Source organism: Impatiens glandulifera, chromosome 2, assembly GCF_907164915.1.
Source record: "Impatiens glandulifera chromosome 2, dImpGla2.1, whole genome shotgun sequence".
NCBI lineage: Eukaryota > Viridiplantae > Streptophyta > Magnoliopsida > Ericales > Balsaminaceae > Impatiens > Impatiens glandulifera.
In genome coordinates, this window is record NC_061863.1 from 36,468,122 (window position 1) to 36,489,317 (window position 21,196).

Genomic DNA, 21,196 nt, shown 5'->3' on the forward strand with positions numbered 1-21,196 from the left:
AATTTTGGGGATTGATTTTACTAATGTGTTTTCTTTGGTTGTGAAACATATTTTGATTCGAGTATTACTTGGAATCGTGGTGATGCATATTTTAGATCTTAAGTAGTTAAATGTGAAGATCATGTTTTTAGACGGAGTTTTAGATGAAGATATCTATATGCATCAACCTAAAGGATTTATAGTCTTAAGAAGATGACTGTATTTGTTATTTGAAGAAATTCCTTCATGGTTTAAAATAATCTCCAATGCGGTGGTATAAAAGTTTTGACTCTTTTATGATCACTCGTGACTTCAAGAAAAATGATTTTGATAGTTAAGTCTATTTCAATGTCCTTTATTTGTTCAAAATTTGTATGCTAGTAATGTGCGTCCTTTATTACAACACACTTTAAACTTTATTCAACTATGTCATCTCAGTCTGATGATGATATCAAGTATTTATAATGAGGTTCATATTTCATTACAATTGATTCACTTATGTAAGCAATGTTTTATACTCGATTAGATTTGACATATTCAGTAAATACAGTTATCACTAGCAGATAACTAATAAATCCAGGTAAAGATTATTGGAGAGAAGTTTAATGGATCTTACATTATTTAAGAAGTTTAACGGACGTTCAACTATAGTTTAGGAGGACTAAAGATGAAGTTGTCAATTATGTCGACTTTGATTATGCTAGCGATCTTGATAGAAGAAAACCGCTACAGGTTTGTTTTATGTATTGGTGGTTGTGCGATTAGTTAAAAAACTACTCTACCAAGTACAGTTGTGTTATCTACTATAAAAGTATAATACATGGTCATTATAGAAGCTTATAAAGAAACTATTTGGCTAAAAGGACTATTTGGGAATTCAAGAAGGATTTACACATGACAACGATCTTTTGTGATAGTCAAAGTACTATTTTTTTGACGAAAGATCAGATGTTTCAATAAAGAAATAAGCACATTGATGTATAATATCATTTTTTACGTGATGTTATTTCTTGTGGTGATATTGATGTGAGCAAAATGAGTTAATCCAAATGATATAATGACGAAGGAGCTCCCCATTGCTAAGTTTGAGCATTGCTCGACCTTAGTTGGTCTTGGTTGTTAAAGCTCATAAGGCTTTTGGAATAAGTGGAGACTATTATGGTTATTGTCTATATATTGAAGATAAAATTTTCTTTTAACATACTAGATCCGTGTGAAGGTGGAGATTGTTAGATTATGGTGACCCAGGTGGGTTTTGACTGGACCTTGGGCTTAGACTCGTGGTAATAAAATAAAATAAAAATCCTAATTTTTGATATTGGGACCACTAAACCCAATTATATGACACAAAATTTATAATTTTAGTTATAGTTTTATTAATATACATAATATTTGACATTATTCTTCTCTCTTTAAGTTGTAATCTTCTATTTTAACTATAGTAAATTATTTTTTTCTTTGTCCGTGATTTTTCCCGTCTTGTGTTTCCACTTAAGTCTTGTGTTATTTACGTACATTCTTGATTGATATTTTGTGTCTTCTTTATTTTGATTAGTCTAATATCCATATCCAATTTTTTTCAACTGCATATATTAAGACAAGTAATCATTAAAAAATTATTTATTCCATAATCATGTTCAATATTGATGTATGTAATATATTCATACTTTACCTATTCATCTTTATTCAATGTAATCAACACTTCAATGATAAAACATGAAAAACAAACTGGTGGTAATAAATAACTTCTATCAAACATCCAAAAAAATTCATTTTACAAATTGTTAATACTTTTACCACCATCAAAATAATAAAAATCAAACTAAGAGACAAAAATTAATAAAATATTTTTAAAAAAGTTATATGAAAAGATTGAAGAATTTTACCTAAGGTATATAAACAAAAGTGTACTGAAAATTTAAGATAAACGTCATTTCTTCGCCAAAGTTTCCATTGCTACAAATATTGTTCAATATCATTGTAGCCCGTAAAATAGATGAACGGAAGTCATTGGATGAATGTAAGGTCTCACATCAAATTTAAATTTATTTAAAGAAAAAATATCCTTGGTAAAAAATTTACCTCAAAATTGCAGTATACACCGACTGAGAAGGTGCACTTGAATTACCGAATCTTTATTCGTAATGATAATTCATTTTTCATCAAGATTATTCTCCAATTAAGATTGTTCTGCTTCTACATGTCTGTCTTTGGTAGAGGGGAATAAGAGAAATAAAAAAATAAAAAGATATAAGAGAAATTAATATAAACACGATTTTTTTAAATACCTCTTTCTCAATAATAATATTCTTTCATTGCTCTTAGTATCAAATTTCTTGAGATCATATATAGATTTCTCCTTTTTTGGCGTAAAATAACTATTACCCAAATTAAAATATCTAAGAAATTAATTAATGATAAAATTATCTTTGGTAAAAAAATTTACCTTAAAATTATCTTGAGTCATTCTTTTCGAATCCATGTGGTTGTTCCATATATATTGGGCGATCAAGTTCTCTTTAGAGAAATGCATTCTTGACATCCAATTGTTAAGGTCAACATCGTATGAATAGACGTCATCTTCGCAACTAGACTAAATATGTCCTCGTAATCTTTTCCATACTTTTGCGAGAATCCTCGAAGGACCAATCTACATTTGTATCGATTTATGCTTCCATCAACTTTTGCTTGATTAGATACACCCACTTACATGTAAAGACTTGAGTACAATAAGGCTTCGGAACGATGTCCCATGTCTCATTATTCTTGAGAGTGTGCATTTCCTCATCCATTGTTGCCACCCATTCTTGACATTCTTTGCTTCACTATAAGAAGCGAGTTCCTCTTCATCTATTGCGTTTGCCAAGAAACAAGAGAAGGTTGTTATAAAATTAACATCACTAAATAAATAGGGGCTTACAATATTCCTTTTTGGTCTAGATTCACCATTATCTTGTTCATTAGATTCTTCCTAAAGTGTAATTCCTGGTAAACTTTTACTTTTTGCTCTTTCATCGATTGAAGTATCTTGAGCTAAGTCAGGGTTCTCCCTTTCACTATTCTCACTACTATAGGAGCTTCTCGTAGACGTGGGTATGAGAAGTTTAGTTTGAATAGTTTCCTCAATATCCTTAATGTAGTATGAAGAGATTTCGTCAAAAACCACATCTCTCGACGTAGTGCTTTTATGGGTTGATGGATCCATACACCTCCACCATTTCCTTCTCTTGTCATAGCCGAAGAACATGCTTTTGACTACCTTTGAGTCCAATTTTCTCCTTCTCGAATATAGAATATGACCATAAAAATAGATCCAAAAACTCAAAAATACTTTACACTTTGTTTAAACCTATAAAGCATCTCAAATGGAGATTTGGAATTATTTGGACTAAGTGGAACTCGATTGATGACATGGGTAGCACAACTCAGGCCTTCCGCCCATAATTTCTTTGGTAGATTCTTCATATGCATCCATGACTTATAAGTCTATGTAAGGTGTTGAATTTTCCTTTCGGTGATCCCATTCTATTATGGAGTCTCTAGACATGGTAGTTCTCTTTTTATGACACTTTTTCTACAAAACAATTCAAACTCTTTTGAGCAAAATTCTCCACCATTGTTTGTCCGCAGTACTCAAACTTTCCTATCTTGTTCTCCTTTTACCATATTCTTGAACTCGAGAAATTTACAGAACACTTCAGACTTCTATTTCACGAAGTACAACCAAGTGAATCGGGAAAAATCATCCACAAACAACAACATATATTTACTTCTCGAGTATGAGGCAGTTCGAGTTGGTCACATCAAGTCACTATGAACTCGATCTAAATGACCCTTGTTTCTCCATATGGTTGTCGAATGAAAGTCGATAAGCCTTCACATATTGACATACCTAAAACACACTACCTTACTCAATCCTTAGATCTTCATGTAAACCTTCGACAAGTTTCTTTCGAGACATAACACTAAGCTTAATCATATGGAGATGCCCATGCCTTGCATGTCATAGAAAGAAGTGTTTTTTTCGTTCACATTTTCGATGTACGAATTTTATATTGAAAGGACAAAAAGATCATTCACTTGAGTTCCAATGTGAACCACATCCGCATTAATTTCTTTCACATATCTTAAAATTTCACATCATTTGGATCGAACAACAGCGTCTACATCATTTGTTACTAGGAAAATGTTTTTACAAATTCCTTGAACATGATAGACATTCTTCATAGTAATAGGTTCTACATTTCCTCTATTAATGAAAATCGATCATTCTTTTTTAACTTCATGAACCGAGTTATCTGTCGTGACAATGCCACCGCCCCCATTATGAATTTGACTTGATGAGAACACATAATCCTCTCTAGTAACGTGATGTCCGCACCTTGAATCAACAATCCACATTTGATCGATATCATGTTTACCATGAGACGCCTCTATCTGCTTTTCCTTCAAAATCATTACATCGACATAAAAAGACTTATCACAATCCTCCTCAACACGCTGATCATACTTGTCTACAAGGTTGCAGTAATCGGTAATCGGACATTAATCGACACACACGGATTAATGATTAATTGGATTAATCGAGATTAATCGAAATTAATCGAATTAATCGTTTTTAGCATAAACTCTTTATTTTTTAAGAATAATACTAAATTAGTAAATTTCATTCATAAAAACACACCCAAATTCATACAGAGTCACGTTGGATACTAAAATTATCGTCCAAAAGCATATAAAGTTATAAACTAAAGTCTAAAACACATCCACAAACACATCAATCTTCATCCCATCTACACTCAGCATCATTATTTTCATCAATGTCTTCTGGTTCCGATACAAATTCTTCTTCTTCGCAAGGTTCTCTCAATTGGACAACGTCACCAACCTCCATATGTGTCGCTCCGGTAATGGGATCAATCTCCTCATCAACATCCGACTCAACGTCTTGTACTCCATCAACCATCATATGTTGAGCTTTGTTGTAATCACTAGCTTCTAGGATGTCATTCCTTTTCTTCTTATAAAATAACTTTGAGTTAAATTGGACATAAACCAAATCATTCAACTTTTCGGTCGTAAGTCGATTTCGATTTTTTGTGTGGACCTACAAGCAAGCTAGTTCAAACGAATTTCATATATTAATTCGTAACTACTAACTAGTTAGTGACAAAGTGAGATACTAATATACCATCATACTATAGCGAATGAGCTCCAATTTCGCTCACAACCCAACGAACTTGTAGTCAATGACAGAATCCTAATTGCCATCCTTTGCAAATTCTTAGCACTCCCTCCATAATTACTCCACCATCCAACTAAAATTTAAAAGAGAAACATAAGAAGAGGCGTATGCATTTTTTTAGATTATTATTGTATTACTGTCTATGATACAACAATTCGAAAACTTACCGGGATCAAACGAGAACTAAGAGTTTGCATTTATCTCTTCATAACAATTAGCAAACTTGGCTCGAAAACTGGCTTCCAAGTTCATATATATTTGCAACTCTCCGTTCATGACGTTGCCTTGCAAAATCTCATCACCCGGAAAAAACATTTCCACACACTTTTGTATGGCTTCCATGACCTCCAATGCCGGCTCTATTTTTTGCAAAGTAAAACGGATTAAGAAAATATGCCGTTACGTGCAATTCATTGTCAAGTCTTCCTTTTCCTTTAAGCTCAATGATATCTAACAAAGGTTTATAGTTCCCCTCAACTCCATTCAATGCACTTTTGATGTCTTCTTTGACCTCTTTTAGTTTCCCATACAACCATGGAATAGAAGGCCTATCACCATCAACAATGTGAAGAACCTCTACTAATGGTTTAAAAACTTCCAAAATATGAGTAACCTTATTCCAAAATGATTGAGAAAAGACCGTATCATATGATTTTTTTCCGGCAACACTCTTAGAATGTTTCAAAGAGTCAAATGCATTCGAACCAAACATAGTTCTTAATTGTTCCTTTTTTGAAAGCAAACTATCCAAAGTGAGATACGTACTTGCAAAACGTGTTACGTCGGGACGTACAATCTCAATATTGTCGGTATACGTACGCATCATGCTAAGAGTTTGATGGTGACCATAGATGAAAATAGTTAATTCCTTTGCACTATCAATTGTTTTCTTGAACTTGGATTGCTTACCAATCCCCTCTAGCATGAGATTCATGGTATGTGCGGCACATGAAGTCCAAAATACATTAGGTCTCTTGACTTTCAGGAGACGTTTTGCTGCCATGTTATTTAAAGCATTGTCAGTCACAACTTGTACTACTTTATCTTCTCCAATATCTTCAATACATTTATCAACATACTCAAATATGTAATCTCCAGTATGTGCTGAATCAGAATCCTCTCTCGAAGATAAGAAAGACATCCCTTCTCGACAATGCACACATAAGTTCATAATACTTATTCGCTTACGATCTGTCCATGCATCTATCATAATCGAACAACTAGTAATAGACCACTCTTCTTGATGTTTTATCAAAGCAGTCTTAATCCTCTGAACCTCGTCCGTCAAACATGGTCCACTCAATAGATACCGACTAGGGGTAGGTAATCCTCTTCCAAATTGTCCAATAGCTTCAGTCATTAATGAAAAGCTTTTTATTTGCGTAGCATTGAATGGAATACCAGCTTCAATTAGCCAACGAGCAACATATTGATGTGTTTCACGCACTCTCTTTTTATCCAACAACGTCTTCAAACTTGCTTGTTTTGTGATCTTTGAAGGGTGACTAGAGTCGGATGGCCTAGAATTATCTTTTGGATTTGTCTCCAAACTCTCCAAGAAACCATCCAAAGTGCCTCTCTCAGATTGCGTCTCTAAATCCAAATCTGCATAGAAAGAAGATTCTATAGAAACTTCTTTTCGACGTTGAACAAGCTCATTATATTTTTGTTTCTTTTTCACTTGGGTCTTATATAGATCCTGTTTGCATATCCTTATGGCTTCTTTACTTGCATTTGGACAAGCTTTAACATTGTTTCCCACGCCAGCAATATGTTGTTTTAGCCGATAAATTCCCGAAGTGACCAGTTTGGGGCAAAGCTTGCATTGAAGTCTATTCTTGTCTTTAGGATCAATAATATTTCTGTAGTTCCAACCAACATCATCAGAATCGCGTTTCAAAGGATTAGAACCACTCACACTTGAGTTGGAAGCCGCTGATGATGCTTCGACACCAGTATTATCCATGAAAACTGAAAATTAATGAAAAATCTATTAAACAAACACCAATTATCCATATACAAACACCAATTATCCATTAAACAACTTAATAAGTACACACATGAAGAACTTCCAAGAAGCAAGTCTCTGATAAGAAAAATTAAGTAAAGTTAATTTTTGGAACCGGCTAGAAAAACTAAATAGTTGTTAACTTTCATGTGCAGGTGTGGAGGCCAAATCGTATGAACCGGCTGGAGCCTCATAAACCGGTTGCTGAAATACTTCAAAGAAACCAGTTCCAAGTGATCAAGTCAAAGATCAGAGGAACCGGTTTTTGCTCTCTCAAGTAACCGGCCAGCAAAGACAAAAGTTCACATACCAACCGGATCATATTGCACAAGAAACAAAACCGGAAACTTCAATTTACAAAAGTGACGTAACATGACGAAATAGACGTGTCTCGAAGGAATAAAAGAAGATCAGATCCGATTGGAAGCATGCGAGGAAAGCAATGATGCTTTACTGATCCGAAGTTGACAACCGGAAGTGCATGCCTGACACGTGTTCGAATCTGCAAACCGGCAACGTCACACTTTCCTCAGAGGTGTCTTCATGATTGCCAAGTGTTGAGGAAGGTGAAACGTGCAAGTCACCTCTCTGCACCGGCGTGATGACGATCAACCAATCCAGAGGAGAGAGAAAAAAATGACCGTTGAATCTCATCAGCTATAAAAGGAAGATGAAGCGTCTTCATTTAATGCGAATCAATCAAGCAAGAAAATCATTCAATACAAGAGAAGCGATAAGTTATAAAGATTCTAGAGAGATAAACTTTTACGATCCAAAAACCGGTGTGTCATAAACCGGAAGCCTTTTTGTGTGTCTGTGTTGAGTTATTGTATTACATCAAAGAGTGAGTTGGTGTAACCGGCGAGTAGCGAGTTGGGCTCGACCGGTAGTGTTGTTGTAACTACAAAAGTTAGTGGAGATCCTTCTCATAACTTGAGAAGAAGGGGTGACGTAGGAGGGTTTGCTCCGAACATCCATAAAAATCCTGTCTCGTGTCTTTTCCTTCGTTTCATTACTTACTCACTTAACCTAACCAAAACAATATTACTCCTTATATCAAAAACCGGTCCACTCATATTTCTAAAACCGACTCCTCCTAAAACATCATTTAAGTCGCATACGTTGCTTCAAACTGAAACAGACATTTCCGCCCTTGAACCCGGTTCAAGAGTCTGTGACAGTTTGTGTAGTGCTGAGAACGGTTATAGTCTCTAACCGGACTATCACCAAAGTGTTGTGTGTGTTGTAAGCGGCCACCCTTCCTAAAACCGGAAACACCCCAGTCCTCCAAGGGCGTCCCCGATCCGAACTGTTGAAGAATTTTGGAATGGATACATGCGCTGAAGCGGCTACGCCAATGAGTCCTTCTGTAAAACTGGACAAAGATGATGATGGTCAAGCCGTTGACATCACAGCATATCGAGGAATGATCGGATCACTGCTATATCTAACATCCAGCCGACCTGACATTCTGTTTATGGTTGGAGTATGCGGAAGATTCCAAGCAAATCCAAAGCAATCACATTATACTGCGGCCAAAAGAATCTTAAAATATATGAAGGGAACTCAGGAAGTGGGACTCTGGTATCCAAAAGACTCGAGTTTCAATCTTATAAGCTATTCAGACGCCGATTATGCAGGATGCAAAATTGATATAAAGAGCACAAGTGGAACCTGCCAGTTCTTAGGTGACCGGTTAGTCACCTGGAGCAGCAAGAAACAAACATCTGTTGCAACATCAACCGCAGAGGCAGAGTGCATAGCGGCCGGAAGCTGCTGTGCACAACTTTTCTAGATCCAACAGCAACTAAGGGACTTCGGGATAGAAGCCAAGGAATCTCCAATTTTCTGTGACAACACCAGTGCAATAGCGATTACATACAATCCGGTGTTGCACTCAAGAACAAAGCATATTGATATAAGACACCATTTCATCCGGGAGCACGTTCAGGAGAAACACATCCGGCTGGAATACGTCTCGACCGAGCAACAAGTAGCGGATATATTCACAAAACCGCTACAGGAAGCTAAGTTTTCTCACTTTCGAAATATTTTGGGAATTACTAATGTTAATCAACTCATATCATGATTATGCATGCATACTAAGTGAAAATGAGAAACCGGGATATGTGTTCAGGGAGAAGCTCTCGCTTCTCAAACCATATTCAAATAGGCCATTGATAATTCAAGAATACTAACCGAGAGGAAGTCTCCGGTTATGCCCGATTACTTCATAACTTCAAATCACATGTATACTTACTATATGGTTGAAATAATCAGGTTAAAATGGATATACTCAATCTAAAGTTGAACAAATGTTGACGTAACTCAACATTTCTTCACAATCGGAACAAAATATCCAACTAAAACCGGTCATGGAAAACCGCTTAGTACAAATGCATTCTGGTCTGATGGAATGAACTTCTCCGGTTAACTGGGATGACTAATTGAGTTTTCATGCATATCTTTAAAAATGAAGCCTGTCATAAATGAAAACAGTCTACCACAATCGAGATGACGACATGTGTCCATCATCAAGAGAGGGAGACTCACATCTTGTCAACAGATTTTTGTAATCATGAATATCTTGGCAATAATTAGTTTTTGCCTTGGAAATAAACATTATTTACTTCAACAAGTTAAAGCCTATTAAATAACTGATGACATCATCAAGCATGCTTAACCTACTAATCTAGCCGAACCCCTGGCTATATAAACCACCCTTAAACCTTCACAAATCTTCACAAAATTACTATTCACAAAAACAGTCTTGAGCCTAAAAAACTCTCTCTCAAGAACATGAACTCCAACTCTCTAGCAAAGAAGATTCTATTGGCGGACTTTAATTCAATCTACCAATATGAAGACCATGAGGTTAAAGAAATGTTCTTAGCTGTTGAAAGAAGCGGGCTAAGAGGATTCCTCGAAAACAGATTCATTCTCGACTACCTAGTAGTCGAAGAATTCTTCCAAACCGCAAAGGAAGTGCATCGAGACATAATCGTTGCACAAATTTACGGTCATAAATTCCTATTCAGCGAGACGGATTTCGCTGAATACTGCGGTTTGCCCACTGAAGGGGTAACCGACTTAACCTACTCTCCGGTGACCATGGAAGAAATGTGTCGTTGGTTCTCAAACTCTGACATCCCGGTTAGACCCTGGGGTGCTAAAAGCCAACTCTCTCATAAGTACCAGCTTCTTTGTGAGATTTTGGGAAAGTCCATCTTGGGCAGAGAGAAAAGCTATTATTACACCCAAAGTCTTTTCGAGATGATGATCGCTGTAACGGTTGGGACACCGGTTAATTGGTCCTAGATCATCTTCAGCAACCTGAAGAAGATGCTTCTCTCCAACAAAACCGGCTACGCTCCTCAGCTGAGCGGTTTTTGTGCCAGTCTGGACATCCACTCCGGACCTTTCGTAACCCTCCATCCAAGGCATGTGCTCACTAAGGAGAGAGTACAAGAGATGGTCGACCGGTGGGAAGCAGTTAAGGCTAAAAGAAATCAAGCGGCCGATTCATCTAACGTTTAGCCTGTCTACCCTTCTGTCTCCTTTCTTTTTCTTTTCCAAAACCGGTAATTTTGTTGTACTACCGGTTTGGTACCACAATTAATGAAGCTTATTTCCTTCCATTTTAAAAATCATAAATTATCAAACATTTAATGCGTCGTACCAAATCAAATCAAATCACTCTTGGAAACAGAAATCTTCATTTTCAATAAGCATGCCTGATTTGATTCGACAAGACATGTCTTTATTCTCTTGAAAACTCACAAGTCATTAATGACCAGACATAAACGGTCAGATTTTCAAATATCCTCATTAATTGCATCCAACCGTTCAAGCTATAAAAGGGGACTCAATCTTCCATCTTCAAAACACGTCTTCATTCACCCCTCTCTCTAAAGCTTGAAAGATCAGAAAACTCCTCCAACTTTTCTCACCCTTTTCCATCACAATGTCTGCTGAACTTAGGAACACTCTCATCGTCGACTTCGAAGACGTAAAAGATAGTAGATATCATGACTGCATCTTCCAACCGATCAAAGAATCGGGACTTCAAGGATTCCTCAAAGGCTCAGACACTATCCTCGTAGAGGAGGTGTGCGAGTTTTTCAATAATGGACACATTCTAGATGATGGCAGCATTCGCACCATCATCGACGGTCAATTTCTTCGGATTACCGAAGATCAGTTTGCAAACTTCTTTCACCTTCCAACCGAAGGCTTTTCTGACTTCCCAACGCCATTCCTTTCGGCTAAGGAAGACTTCTTCCAGATCTTCTCTTCCTCCAACGTACCGATCAAGGACTTTGGGAAGAAAGAGAAACTTGCTCTTCACTACCAAGTCTTGCATGATTTGGTTCAAAGGTCTATCATGGGCCGAATGCCAAACCAGAACTACAACTGGGAGGCATTCGACATTATGATAGCCATCATCCGCAACTCGTCAATCAACTGGGCAACCTACCTCTTCAACAACCTGAAGTCGCTCATAACCGCTTCAAGGGGAAGGACCAGTTTCGCTCCTCAAATCACCCGGTTTTTGATGGCCCAATGCCGCTACCTTGAACCCGGTGTTCCGGTCGGACCGTCCAATACCATCACCATATCCATGTTGGACAGATGGATATCGAGGATTTAGGAACGGACACCCGACAACACCGTGAACAAGTGGTTCGACAGAATGGTGGAAGGGGATTGGTTTAAAGAAAACTAAGTTAGTTGTATTTCTTTTCGGTTTTTGGTCATTTTGTTGTACGACCAAAACCGCTTGATGTTAACTCTCTATCAATTATAAAATCTCTAAATTTTAAAAGTCTCCGGTTTTCCTTCCATATCTTTCCTTCAGGCTTTTAAAATCTAATAAACATAAAACCTCATGTTAAACGAAACTTCCGGTTAACAACGCTTCAAGTAAAACAGGAATCTCAAGCAAAACGGAAAAATCTCAAATAAAAAAAAAAATCTACCGCCCACGGTTTTACCTCACAAAATTTACCGCCCATTGATTTTCCGCATTTACCGCCGAAAGTTACTGCAGTAACTTTTGGAGGGAAAGTTGGCGCCAAAACACTATCAAGTGACGGTTTATCTTCCAACCGTTCGGAACCGTCGTCTATATAAGTTCAAATCAGCCCATTCGTCACATACGTTTTCTCTCTCTAAAATTTCCAGATCTTCAAAGGCATTCGAAACTCCGATCATCATCGTTCTTCATCCTTTCTTCTTAAAATCTACTATGGCTCTAGGCAAAGCAACCTTCCAATGGATGTTGCAGGTCGATTTCGCAGACATTGATGAACACGCTGCAGACAAAAACAAGGCTGTTCTTCAATCTATAAGAGATTCGGGGTTGGAGGAGTTCTTATCTGGTCCATTCGTTGTGTATCCAACGGCGGTAATAGAGTTTCTGGCGACGGCGACGCTAACAAAGAGGAAGGTCTCCACCACCGTCAACGGCAAGGAAATTTTGATCACCGAGGAGCTATTCTCTGAAGCCCTCGGTTTGCCCAACACCGGTTTGGATCTCAAAACCGACCTAACCGATGCAGAGTCTAATGCTGTCCGGTTGGTGATATCGGCTAAAGATCAGGATTTGGTGATTCACTCAAGCCGGAAGAACAAGCTGAAACCGGAGTTCAGGTGGGTGCTGAAGATCATCGCTCGATCTATTCAAGGAAGAGGAGGTAACTTCGATAACCTGACGAAACTTAAACTCAATGATGATGGCCATTGTCCGCGGTGACAAGGTAGATTGGGGAGCCGTCATCTTCGAAGAATTCTGTGAGATGGTGATTCAAAAGGATGGCCGGGTTCAGGCCTTCGCAATGCAGATCGTCAAAATTCTCAAGTTCCTCAAGATAGAACTTGGTGAAGGTGAACCGCTCCCACCCAACAATATTCTCAACTCCGAGTCGATGATTGAGAAGCCCGATAAAGCGGTTAAACCGAAGTCCTCCAGAACGAAGTCTTCCAAGGGGACAAGTTCTTCCGCTCCGGCTGATGAATGTTCAAAACAAAAGAAACCGAAGAGAAAGGCGGTTGAAACCGAAGCCGCACAAGAAACGAAGGGGAGGAAGAAGTCCTCTGCAAAGAAGAGCTCTAGCAAGCCGGTGGACTCCAAGCAAACCCTTTCCTCGGATAATCCACCAGAGAGAACCGGAGATGTTTTCCAACCCATCCCCATCAATACCGTTCGTCCTATTCCTATTCACTCTAACTCACCAGGGCAAACCGAACCCTCGGGGAGTCACAAAACCGAATCAGCATCGAATGAGGAAGCAGAGGTAAGTATCAACTCTAAAAACTCCAAGTCCCCAAGCAAAAGGATTGAAGAGGTAATAGCCGACGTAGGCTTAAATACCTCTGAAGCTATTGAGGACATAGTCCAAAATATTGCAAGGGAAACCGAAGACGATGTGTCAAGTCGTCATAAGTCAGTTGATCAGGTTGAGATACTCGATCAAAGTGAAGTTCAACCGGTCGAAGAAACGACCAAAACCGCAAACATTACTTCTCCGGCTCAGGAGGGTAACTCTGAAAAACAGGAACCATCCGGTTCCGCAGGGAACAAGTCAGTTCCAGATATCACAATAAACCAATCGGCTCAAGATGGGCCAACCGATTCAGCACTCATACCTGAAGGGTCAGTTCAGGTTAACAAAGGAAAAGAGGTCCTTGTTAAAGATTCGACGGTGACGGGAAAAGGCACCTTGCAAACCGGCCCCCAACCAGAAATCTTAACCGGGGACAAAGTCAATTTTTCCGCAGAACAAGAGGATGAAATATTCGAGGGGCTCATCAGGGATATGAACAAAAGTGCCAGTGAAGTGATATCACCATATCTCCTATGGGTACAGCTTCGTTGTGAGACAAAGCTGTCGGATATGGCTCCAGGGATGAGCGGCAACAAGCACTGGGATAGACTCATAAAATTAGAATAAATGGCTCTCAAACTGGCTCATACAAACCTTATTCAACCCGCCTTCAGCAAAACCGCGGTAATTCGCGAATACGCTCGGCTACAAGCAATTGAGGATGCATTAAAGGAAATGGAAGGAGCAACGCTAACTCCGATTGAAGTGAAAATGTCTGAACGGTTTCATCCGGTACGGGAAAAGCTCCTGCAAAGCCTTGACCATCTGGATGCACAATGAAGAAACGGCTGCCGACACCAACTGAGCAATGCCGACCTATATAAGAGTAAGCCCTTCTTTGTTGCCGGGGAGACGTCTAGAACAGCGGAAAACCGGGAACGAGATCCTTCTCAAAATACTAAGGCTCCGGAACTAGATCAGATAAAGCAGGCGGTGATTGATACCATTGAGTCATGTCTTGGAAATTACAAAACTGCAACCGATGAGAGGATTGCAACAGCTGAAGCGAATTTGTCAAACACTATACGGGGATCTGTTCAAACCGAAATAGCCAACACCGTTCAAACATCTACCAAATCCATGATAGATGAGGCTGTGCAAACCTCCGTCAAATCCTTGATCACAGAGTCCATCCAAACCGCAACTGCTCCTCTGGCAGATATGCTGCAGGCCATAGCTCTTCAAATTGGGGAGTTGTCCAAACTCCAAGTAAGCAAGACTCAAGAGCAAATCGAGTCTGACGCCGAAACCGCTAAGAGGCTGCAAGACGAAGAAAGGGAAAGGGAACAGTTGCAGAAGGAAATTGAGGAGAAAGATCACGAGTTTGCACAGAAATGCAACGAGGAAGAACAGGCAGCTATCTAGGAACCCACACCGGCTCAACCGTCTCATGCTATGAAAACACGAAACAAGAAGAAACGGAAGGCGGTTACGGAGGTAATGAAACGGGCAGAACAAAGCAGCCAAAGAGTAATTGTACCGATCGGGCTGAACGTATTACCTGTTGCTGATGAAGAAGAAGATGAAGAAGAAGAGGATATCGAAGAACTTAACCGGCGCAAGAAGAGGACACTTGAAAGGTCAACCGCAACTCCAAGCTCCAGACCAATTGTTGCTCAACCGCCTCATCAACCAAAACCAGTCTATACCGGTTTTGGATTCGGCAAAAAGACTCCCGGCATCTCAATTGTATGGGCCGGATTTCAGATTGATGCTGAAAGACGCGACAGGGAGTGGAAGGCAAAGGAAGAGGAAGAAAGAATGCGGCTTGAAAAAGAACTGGAGAAAGAACTTGAAAATGGGGGACCATCCAAGCCTTAGTCTCTTTTTCTTTCCTTAAAAACAACTTATGTTTAACTTTGTTTCAGAACTTAGTCGTTCTATCATACTTTTGAAGTTATTAATCTCTACATACCTTTTGAAAAACTCAAACACATGTTTTTGGAAATTTTCTTCAAACAGAAAATAGTCAAAAGGGAGAAATCGTTAAACAAGTTTTTCAAACCGACCACATACTACAAGTTTTGAATATTTATTCTAAATAATCAAAAAAGGAGAAATTGATAAGAAAGTTAATTTTCAAACCGGCCACACATTACAAGTTTTGAATATTTATTCTAAATAATCAAAAAGGGAGAAATTGATAAGAAAAATTAAGTAAAGTTAATTTTTGGAACCGGCTAGAAAAACTAAATAGTTGTTAACTTTCATGTGCAGGTGTGGAGGCCAAATCGTATGAACCGGCTGAAGCCTCATAAACCAGTTGCTGAAATAATTCAAAGAAACCAGTTCCAAGTGATCAAGTCAAAGATCAGAGGAACCGGTTTTCACTCTCTCAAGTAACTGGCCAGCAAAGACAAAAGTTCACATACCAGGCGAATCATATTGCACAAGAAACAAAACCGTAAACTTCAATTTACAAAAGTGACGTAACATGACGAAATAGACGTGTCTCGAAGTAATAAAAGAAGATCAGATCTGATTGGAAGCATGCGAGAAAAGCAATGATGCTTTACTGATCCGAAGTTGACAACCGGAAGTGCATGCTTGACACGTGTTCGAATCTGCAAACCGGCAACGTCACACTTTCCTCAGAGGTGTCTGCATGATTGCCAAGTGTTGAGGAAGGTGAAACGTGCAAGTCACCTCTCTGCACCGGCGTGATGACGATCAACCAATCCAGAGGAGAGAGAAGAAAATGACCGTTGAATCTCATCAGCTATAAAAGGAAGATGAAGCGTCTTCATTTAATGCGAATCAATCAAGCAAGAAAATCATTCAATACAAGAGAAGCGATAAGTTATAAAGATTCTAGAGAGATAAACTTTTACGATCCAAAAACCGGTGTGTCATAAACCGGAAGCCTTTTTGTGTGTCTGTGTTGAGTTATTGTATTACATCAAAGAGTGAGTTGGTGTAATCGGCGAGTAGCGAGTTGGGCTCGACCGACAGTGTTGTTGTAACTACAAAAGTTAGTGGAGATTTTCTCATAACTTGAGAAGAAGGGTGACGTAGGAGGGTTTGCTCCGAACATCCATAAAAATCATGTCTCGTGTCTTTTCCTTCGTTTCATTACTTACTCACTTAACCTAACCAAAACAATATTACTCCTTATATCAAAAACCGATCCACTCATATCTCTAAAACCGACTCCTCCTAAAACATCATTTAAGTCGCATACGTTGCTTCAAACTGAAACAGACATTTCCGCCCTTGAACCCGGTTCAAGAGTCTGTGACAGTTTGTGTAGTGCTGAGAACGGTTATAGTCTCTAACCGGACTATCACCAAAGTGTTGTGTGTGTTGTAAGCGGCCACCCTTCCTAAAACCGGAAACACCCCGGTCCTCCAAGGGCGTCCCCGATCTTAACAGTCTCTTAGGTAACAACTAACATATATGGTAAGACAGACAAAGATGGTATATTCTACTCATTTCTTAAATGTAAATCACAGACACATCAAATTAAGGAAGAATGAAGAAATTGGTATATTTCACCCATTCAAAAGATCACTCTATGTCAGTTAATCAAGTGCATCACAGTCTCACATATAATAAAATAGAATTTGTTTTCTTACATATTTTGGCTATTCAAATCACAAATGTCAAGATGAAAAATGGGGCACCTGTGACTAGGAAAGCAAGCATATTAGTTTTTGGCGGTCGAGCTGAATGCACACGCTAGTACAAATAAGAAAGCAAAACTGTTTCAGGAACTTTCAGATGCAACAAAGCAAAATTCAACTATGAAAATGGAAGAGTCTAAGTTGCTAGAGTAGAATTCTACTATAGGTTTACCGTTTACCAGTTGATGCCTTTGAGGAAAATATTCAGGTAACCCAATATCTAAATCTGCTCGACTCCCTCGGAAAACAAAACTCACATGCGATTGATCTCGGTTGCCAGTTGATGCCTTTGAAGCAGAACCCAGTTGATTCATGTTTACCAGTTGATGCCTTTGAAGTAGATCCCTCACCTGCGATTGATCTCGGTTGCAAGTGGAAATTGATGTGGCGGAGATGAATCTGTCCGATTAGATCATCCGTATCAGATGGTGGCGGCGAGGCGGAGAAATGGCTGAGCCGAGAGAATGAAGGTGACGGTTAGTGGATTCCTCTCAGTCGGCGAGTCGCAGACGCTGCGGTGAAATGGTAGAGTAACCTAAAGAGTGGGTTTTCAAGAGATTGATGATTTGAAATAAGCCCTTCAAGTAAGGGATTATTTTGAAATAAGCCCTTAAACTATCGGGTCAAACCCAATTTAATCGGGTTGACCGTTGACCAGACCGTTGACCGATTTTTAGAAAAAACGAAACGTTTTTTTTTCCGATTTCCGATTAATCGCGGATTAATCCCGTTTTTTGCATACTTGCTTGTCTATGAGATTTAAACTACCGAAATTTCCATCCAAATTTACTCGACAATTTTTCTTGAAGTGTCTAGTCTTTCTGCACTTGAAACTCTTAAGAGGCTTCTTAGGAATATTTGAAGAATCTTGGCATGCTTCTTCCTTCTTTGACTTTCACTTTTTCCAGCTCGATTATTTCACGAAATGTTCGATTCCTCATTTATACTCATTCTAGTCATTTGTGTGGCCAATGACTCTTGAGCTTACAAGAAATTTTTGAACTCCTCGAGCGAAGGTTGTTGTGTCCATCCTTGAATCGAGGTTATAAATGGAATATACTTAGGTCGAAGTCCTCGAACAATATACCTATTCTTTAGAGACTCTAAAATTTTTTCATCTAGGTTTATTAAAGAAATTTCTGATCATATGTTCTTAACCTTAAGAAAGAACTTTGAGATAGTTATGATTTACTTTGTGACTGTCAACTCGTTTTCAAGCATCTGGAAACGAGTCTCGTTCTTCTTGTTGAAAAGATGATCAAGCATTACCTATATCTCACGGGTAGATCCACAACCGATGATGTGCTCGACCAGATTGTGGGGATTGACCTCTTCAACACAAATTTTGACTTCGCGTTGAGTTTTTTCCACTTCTTCGATTCTTCCATATTTTCAACGACATCCTTAGGAACTACATTATCTTCGTCTATGATGATGTCCTACAAGTCTTCTCCGTTCAAGTATGATTCCATACAAGGCTTCCATATTCGGTAGTTTGACTAGTTTAACAACTCCAAACCGAGTCTAGCTGCACGACCACCACTTTCCATATCGAATAACACTGATACATTATTAACGAATGTAATCAAAGCTCTGATACCATGTAACGACATCATAATAAGGACTTCGATGATTGAACCGTGAATAAGCTTATTAGAAAAGTGAATAAAGACTTTAGAGAGAAAATACACTTGATTGAAATTCTTTCTATTGAACTTATTGAAATAATAACACGATTACAACTTATATATATATATATGGTAAAATAAACCTAGACATTAAATAAGAGACTTAAAAAATCTCATTACTAGAGATAATTATAAAAGACTTGAATGATTTAAGAGACATTTAAATAATGAAAATACATTATTTATTATTATTATTATCATTATCATTTCTAACCAATTATGATGAACAAAATGAACAAGTAAAATGTAAATTCGCGGGATATATAAAAAAATTATTCTTACACTTTTCTTTCTCTCATATGTGCCTATTTCTCTCCTTTCTTATTCTTAGACACTAGGTTTTGGACGGATCCACATAAGCTAGGGTTTTAGATGTTGATGGCGCCCAAGAGTTGCACTCTTCTCCTTCCTAGTGGTGTCAATTCAGCTCCTCGGTTGTTTGGTTTGCGATCCGATTTCTCCATTCTAAATTTTCTTTAATAGGTAAAATGTTTCACTCTTGTTATTTAATTGTATTTGATATTTACAATAATAATTTTGGCGGATGCTAGGGGTCATAGGGGTTATTAATGCAACATAAATTTTACTTTATTTTCACCCTTGTGCAGCTTATTTCGTGCGCCAAAACAATCAACCAAACTCAACACACACTCAAATACCACAATAGTCAATAAAGTATGAAAGTAAAGAGACACACAGACTACGAGGCATGCCCAACTTTATAATTATATTCACTCACAAATAGAAATTACAAAGAACCACAAACTCTCAAGGCTGCACATAAAATGACTTTCACTTGTGGGGATATTTATCTATCCAAAATCCAATCAAAACGTCTTATGCAGCTCAAGAGATGTTTATAGACAAAGAGTAAGAATTTGCCTAAGAAAATATCTAACTTAGAGTGTGGGGAATAACTTCCAGACAGTTGTTGTTGAACGTGTCTTAACTGCTAGTAGTGGGTCATAACTGACCACTACTCTAGACCCATGATCTCCAACGGTCTAACTGCGCCTCAAGCTGCTAGACGTGGGTAAAACTGCAAGTAGTGGGTTGTAACCATCCACTATACCCACGTTCTCCACCGAGTCTAATTGTTGTTGACTTTTTCTGTCACTCTGCCCATAATGCTGACATTCCGGGTCCTCAACCCATTATTACGACATTTCTGGGACCCCCATATGGTCACCATCAGTCCTCTTCTAACCGTCATCAGTTACCTCCGATTTTTCCGCACTCCATGCACGCATTGTCTTAATGCGCTGGCTATTGTCACCCTTATGCCCACGTCGCACGCACACGACTCCTCCTAGGCATTCACTCGATATGGTATTCCGTAATCATTCCATGACAAACTCTTGGCTCAAACCTTGTGCCTAAGTCGCACGCACACGACCTTCTTTGACACCCTTCTCTTAGTCCTAGAATTCTGCAATCATGCCCCGACAGAAGGTTGTTTCAACACTTCTCATTTTTGGTGCATTGTCGCACACCCACGTCTCTTTTTAGGCACCTCTCGGTCCTAGCCATCCACAATCAAGCCAAGACCGAGGCAACATATTTAAGGTTGTAATAGACCACCACCACCAGAAGAACCCAACGTCCTCGTTGGGGTCTGCGCCAATCTTGCCCCGCCCAATTACTTCAAAAATATTTCATCGGCCTTCCTAGCCGAAACCACTTTCAGCCTTGCCATCAGGACCATGTACTTGGATAATCTATCCACTCCATGGATAGAGGTCTTCCCGCTTGTAGTTGGGAATTTCTCCACGCCCAAGTATTTGGAAAACACTTCCTCGGTCTTCTTAGTTGAACACGCCTTCAGAACCCTCATTAAGACTGTATACTTAGCTGGTCTATCCACTTCCAGGATAGAGTTCTTCCCGCTCGTATTTGGGAAACCAAAAACGAAGCCCTTTGAGAGATATTTCCCCAATCTCCCCGGAATATGTGACGGTCTCTACAGTAGACCAACTTCCATCTTCTTCTCGGTCTTATCGAGATTACACACTAAACAAGACATCATCTTCACCAACAGTTGGTGTTTGGAGTCCTCCTTGGTTACCTTTCAAGTATCTTTTGAAAGTCTAGACTCAACATGCATCGGAACTTAACACATGCTGACACTTGGCTCTCTCTAACCTTCATCTCCAACAAAGTCTATGCATCCACCTCTTCCTCCCACATTTGGCTTTCCACTAGCTGAATGGCTGCGAGGCGTCCCGACTTTCCCCTATTTGGAGAATCATAAGTTCCTGCTATGAATG

At 38.9% G+C, this 21,196-nt stretch overlaps 1 protein-coding gene across 1 annotated transcript; it reads right to left on the reverse strand.

Annotated features, from left to right (window-relative positions):
* Positions 1 to 4,756: 4,756 nt before the first annotated feature.
* LOC124924617 lies at positions 4,757 to 7,190 on the reverse strand. The gene is made up of 4 exons (XM_047464630.1): positions 5,550 to 7,190; positions 5,392 to 5,407; positions 5,179 to 5,297; positions 4,757 to 5,086 (listed from the first exon to the last, which is right to left on the reverse strand). Exons 1-4 carry the CDS (start codon positions 7,188 to 7,190, stop codon positions 4,757 to 4,759), a joined length of 2,106 nt encoding a protein of 701 aa, XP_047320586.1.
* Positions 7,191 to 21,196: the final 14,006 nt, after the last annotated feature.

Excerpts from the sequence above, each read along its gene's own strand:
- LOC124924617 (XM_047464630.1), bottom strand. The coding sequence starts at position 7,190 with ATGGATAATACTGGTGTCGAAGCATCATCAGCGGCTTCCAACTCAAGT. Across the intron at positions 5,087-5,178 it reads ATTGGAGCTCATTCGCTATA|GTCCACACAAAAAATCGAAA; the intron begins GTATGATGGTAT and ends GCTTGCTTGTAG.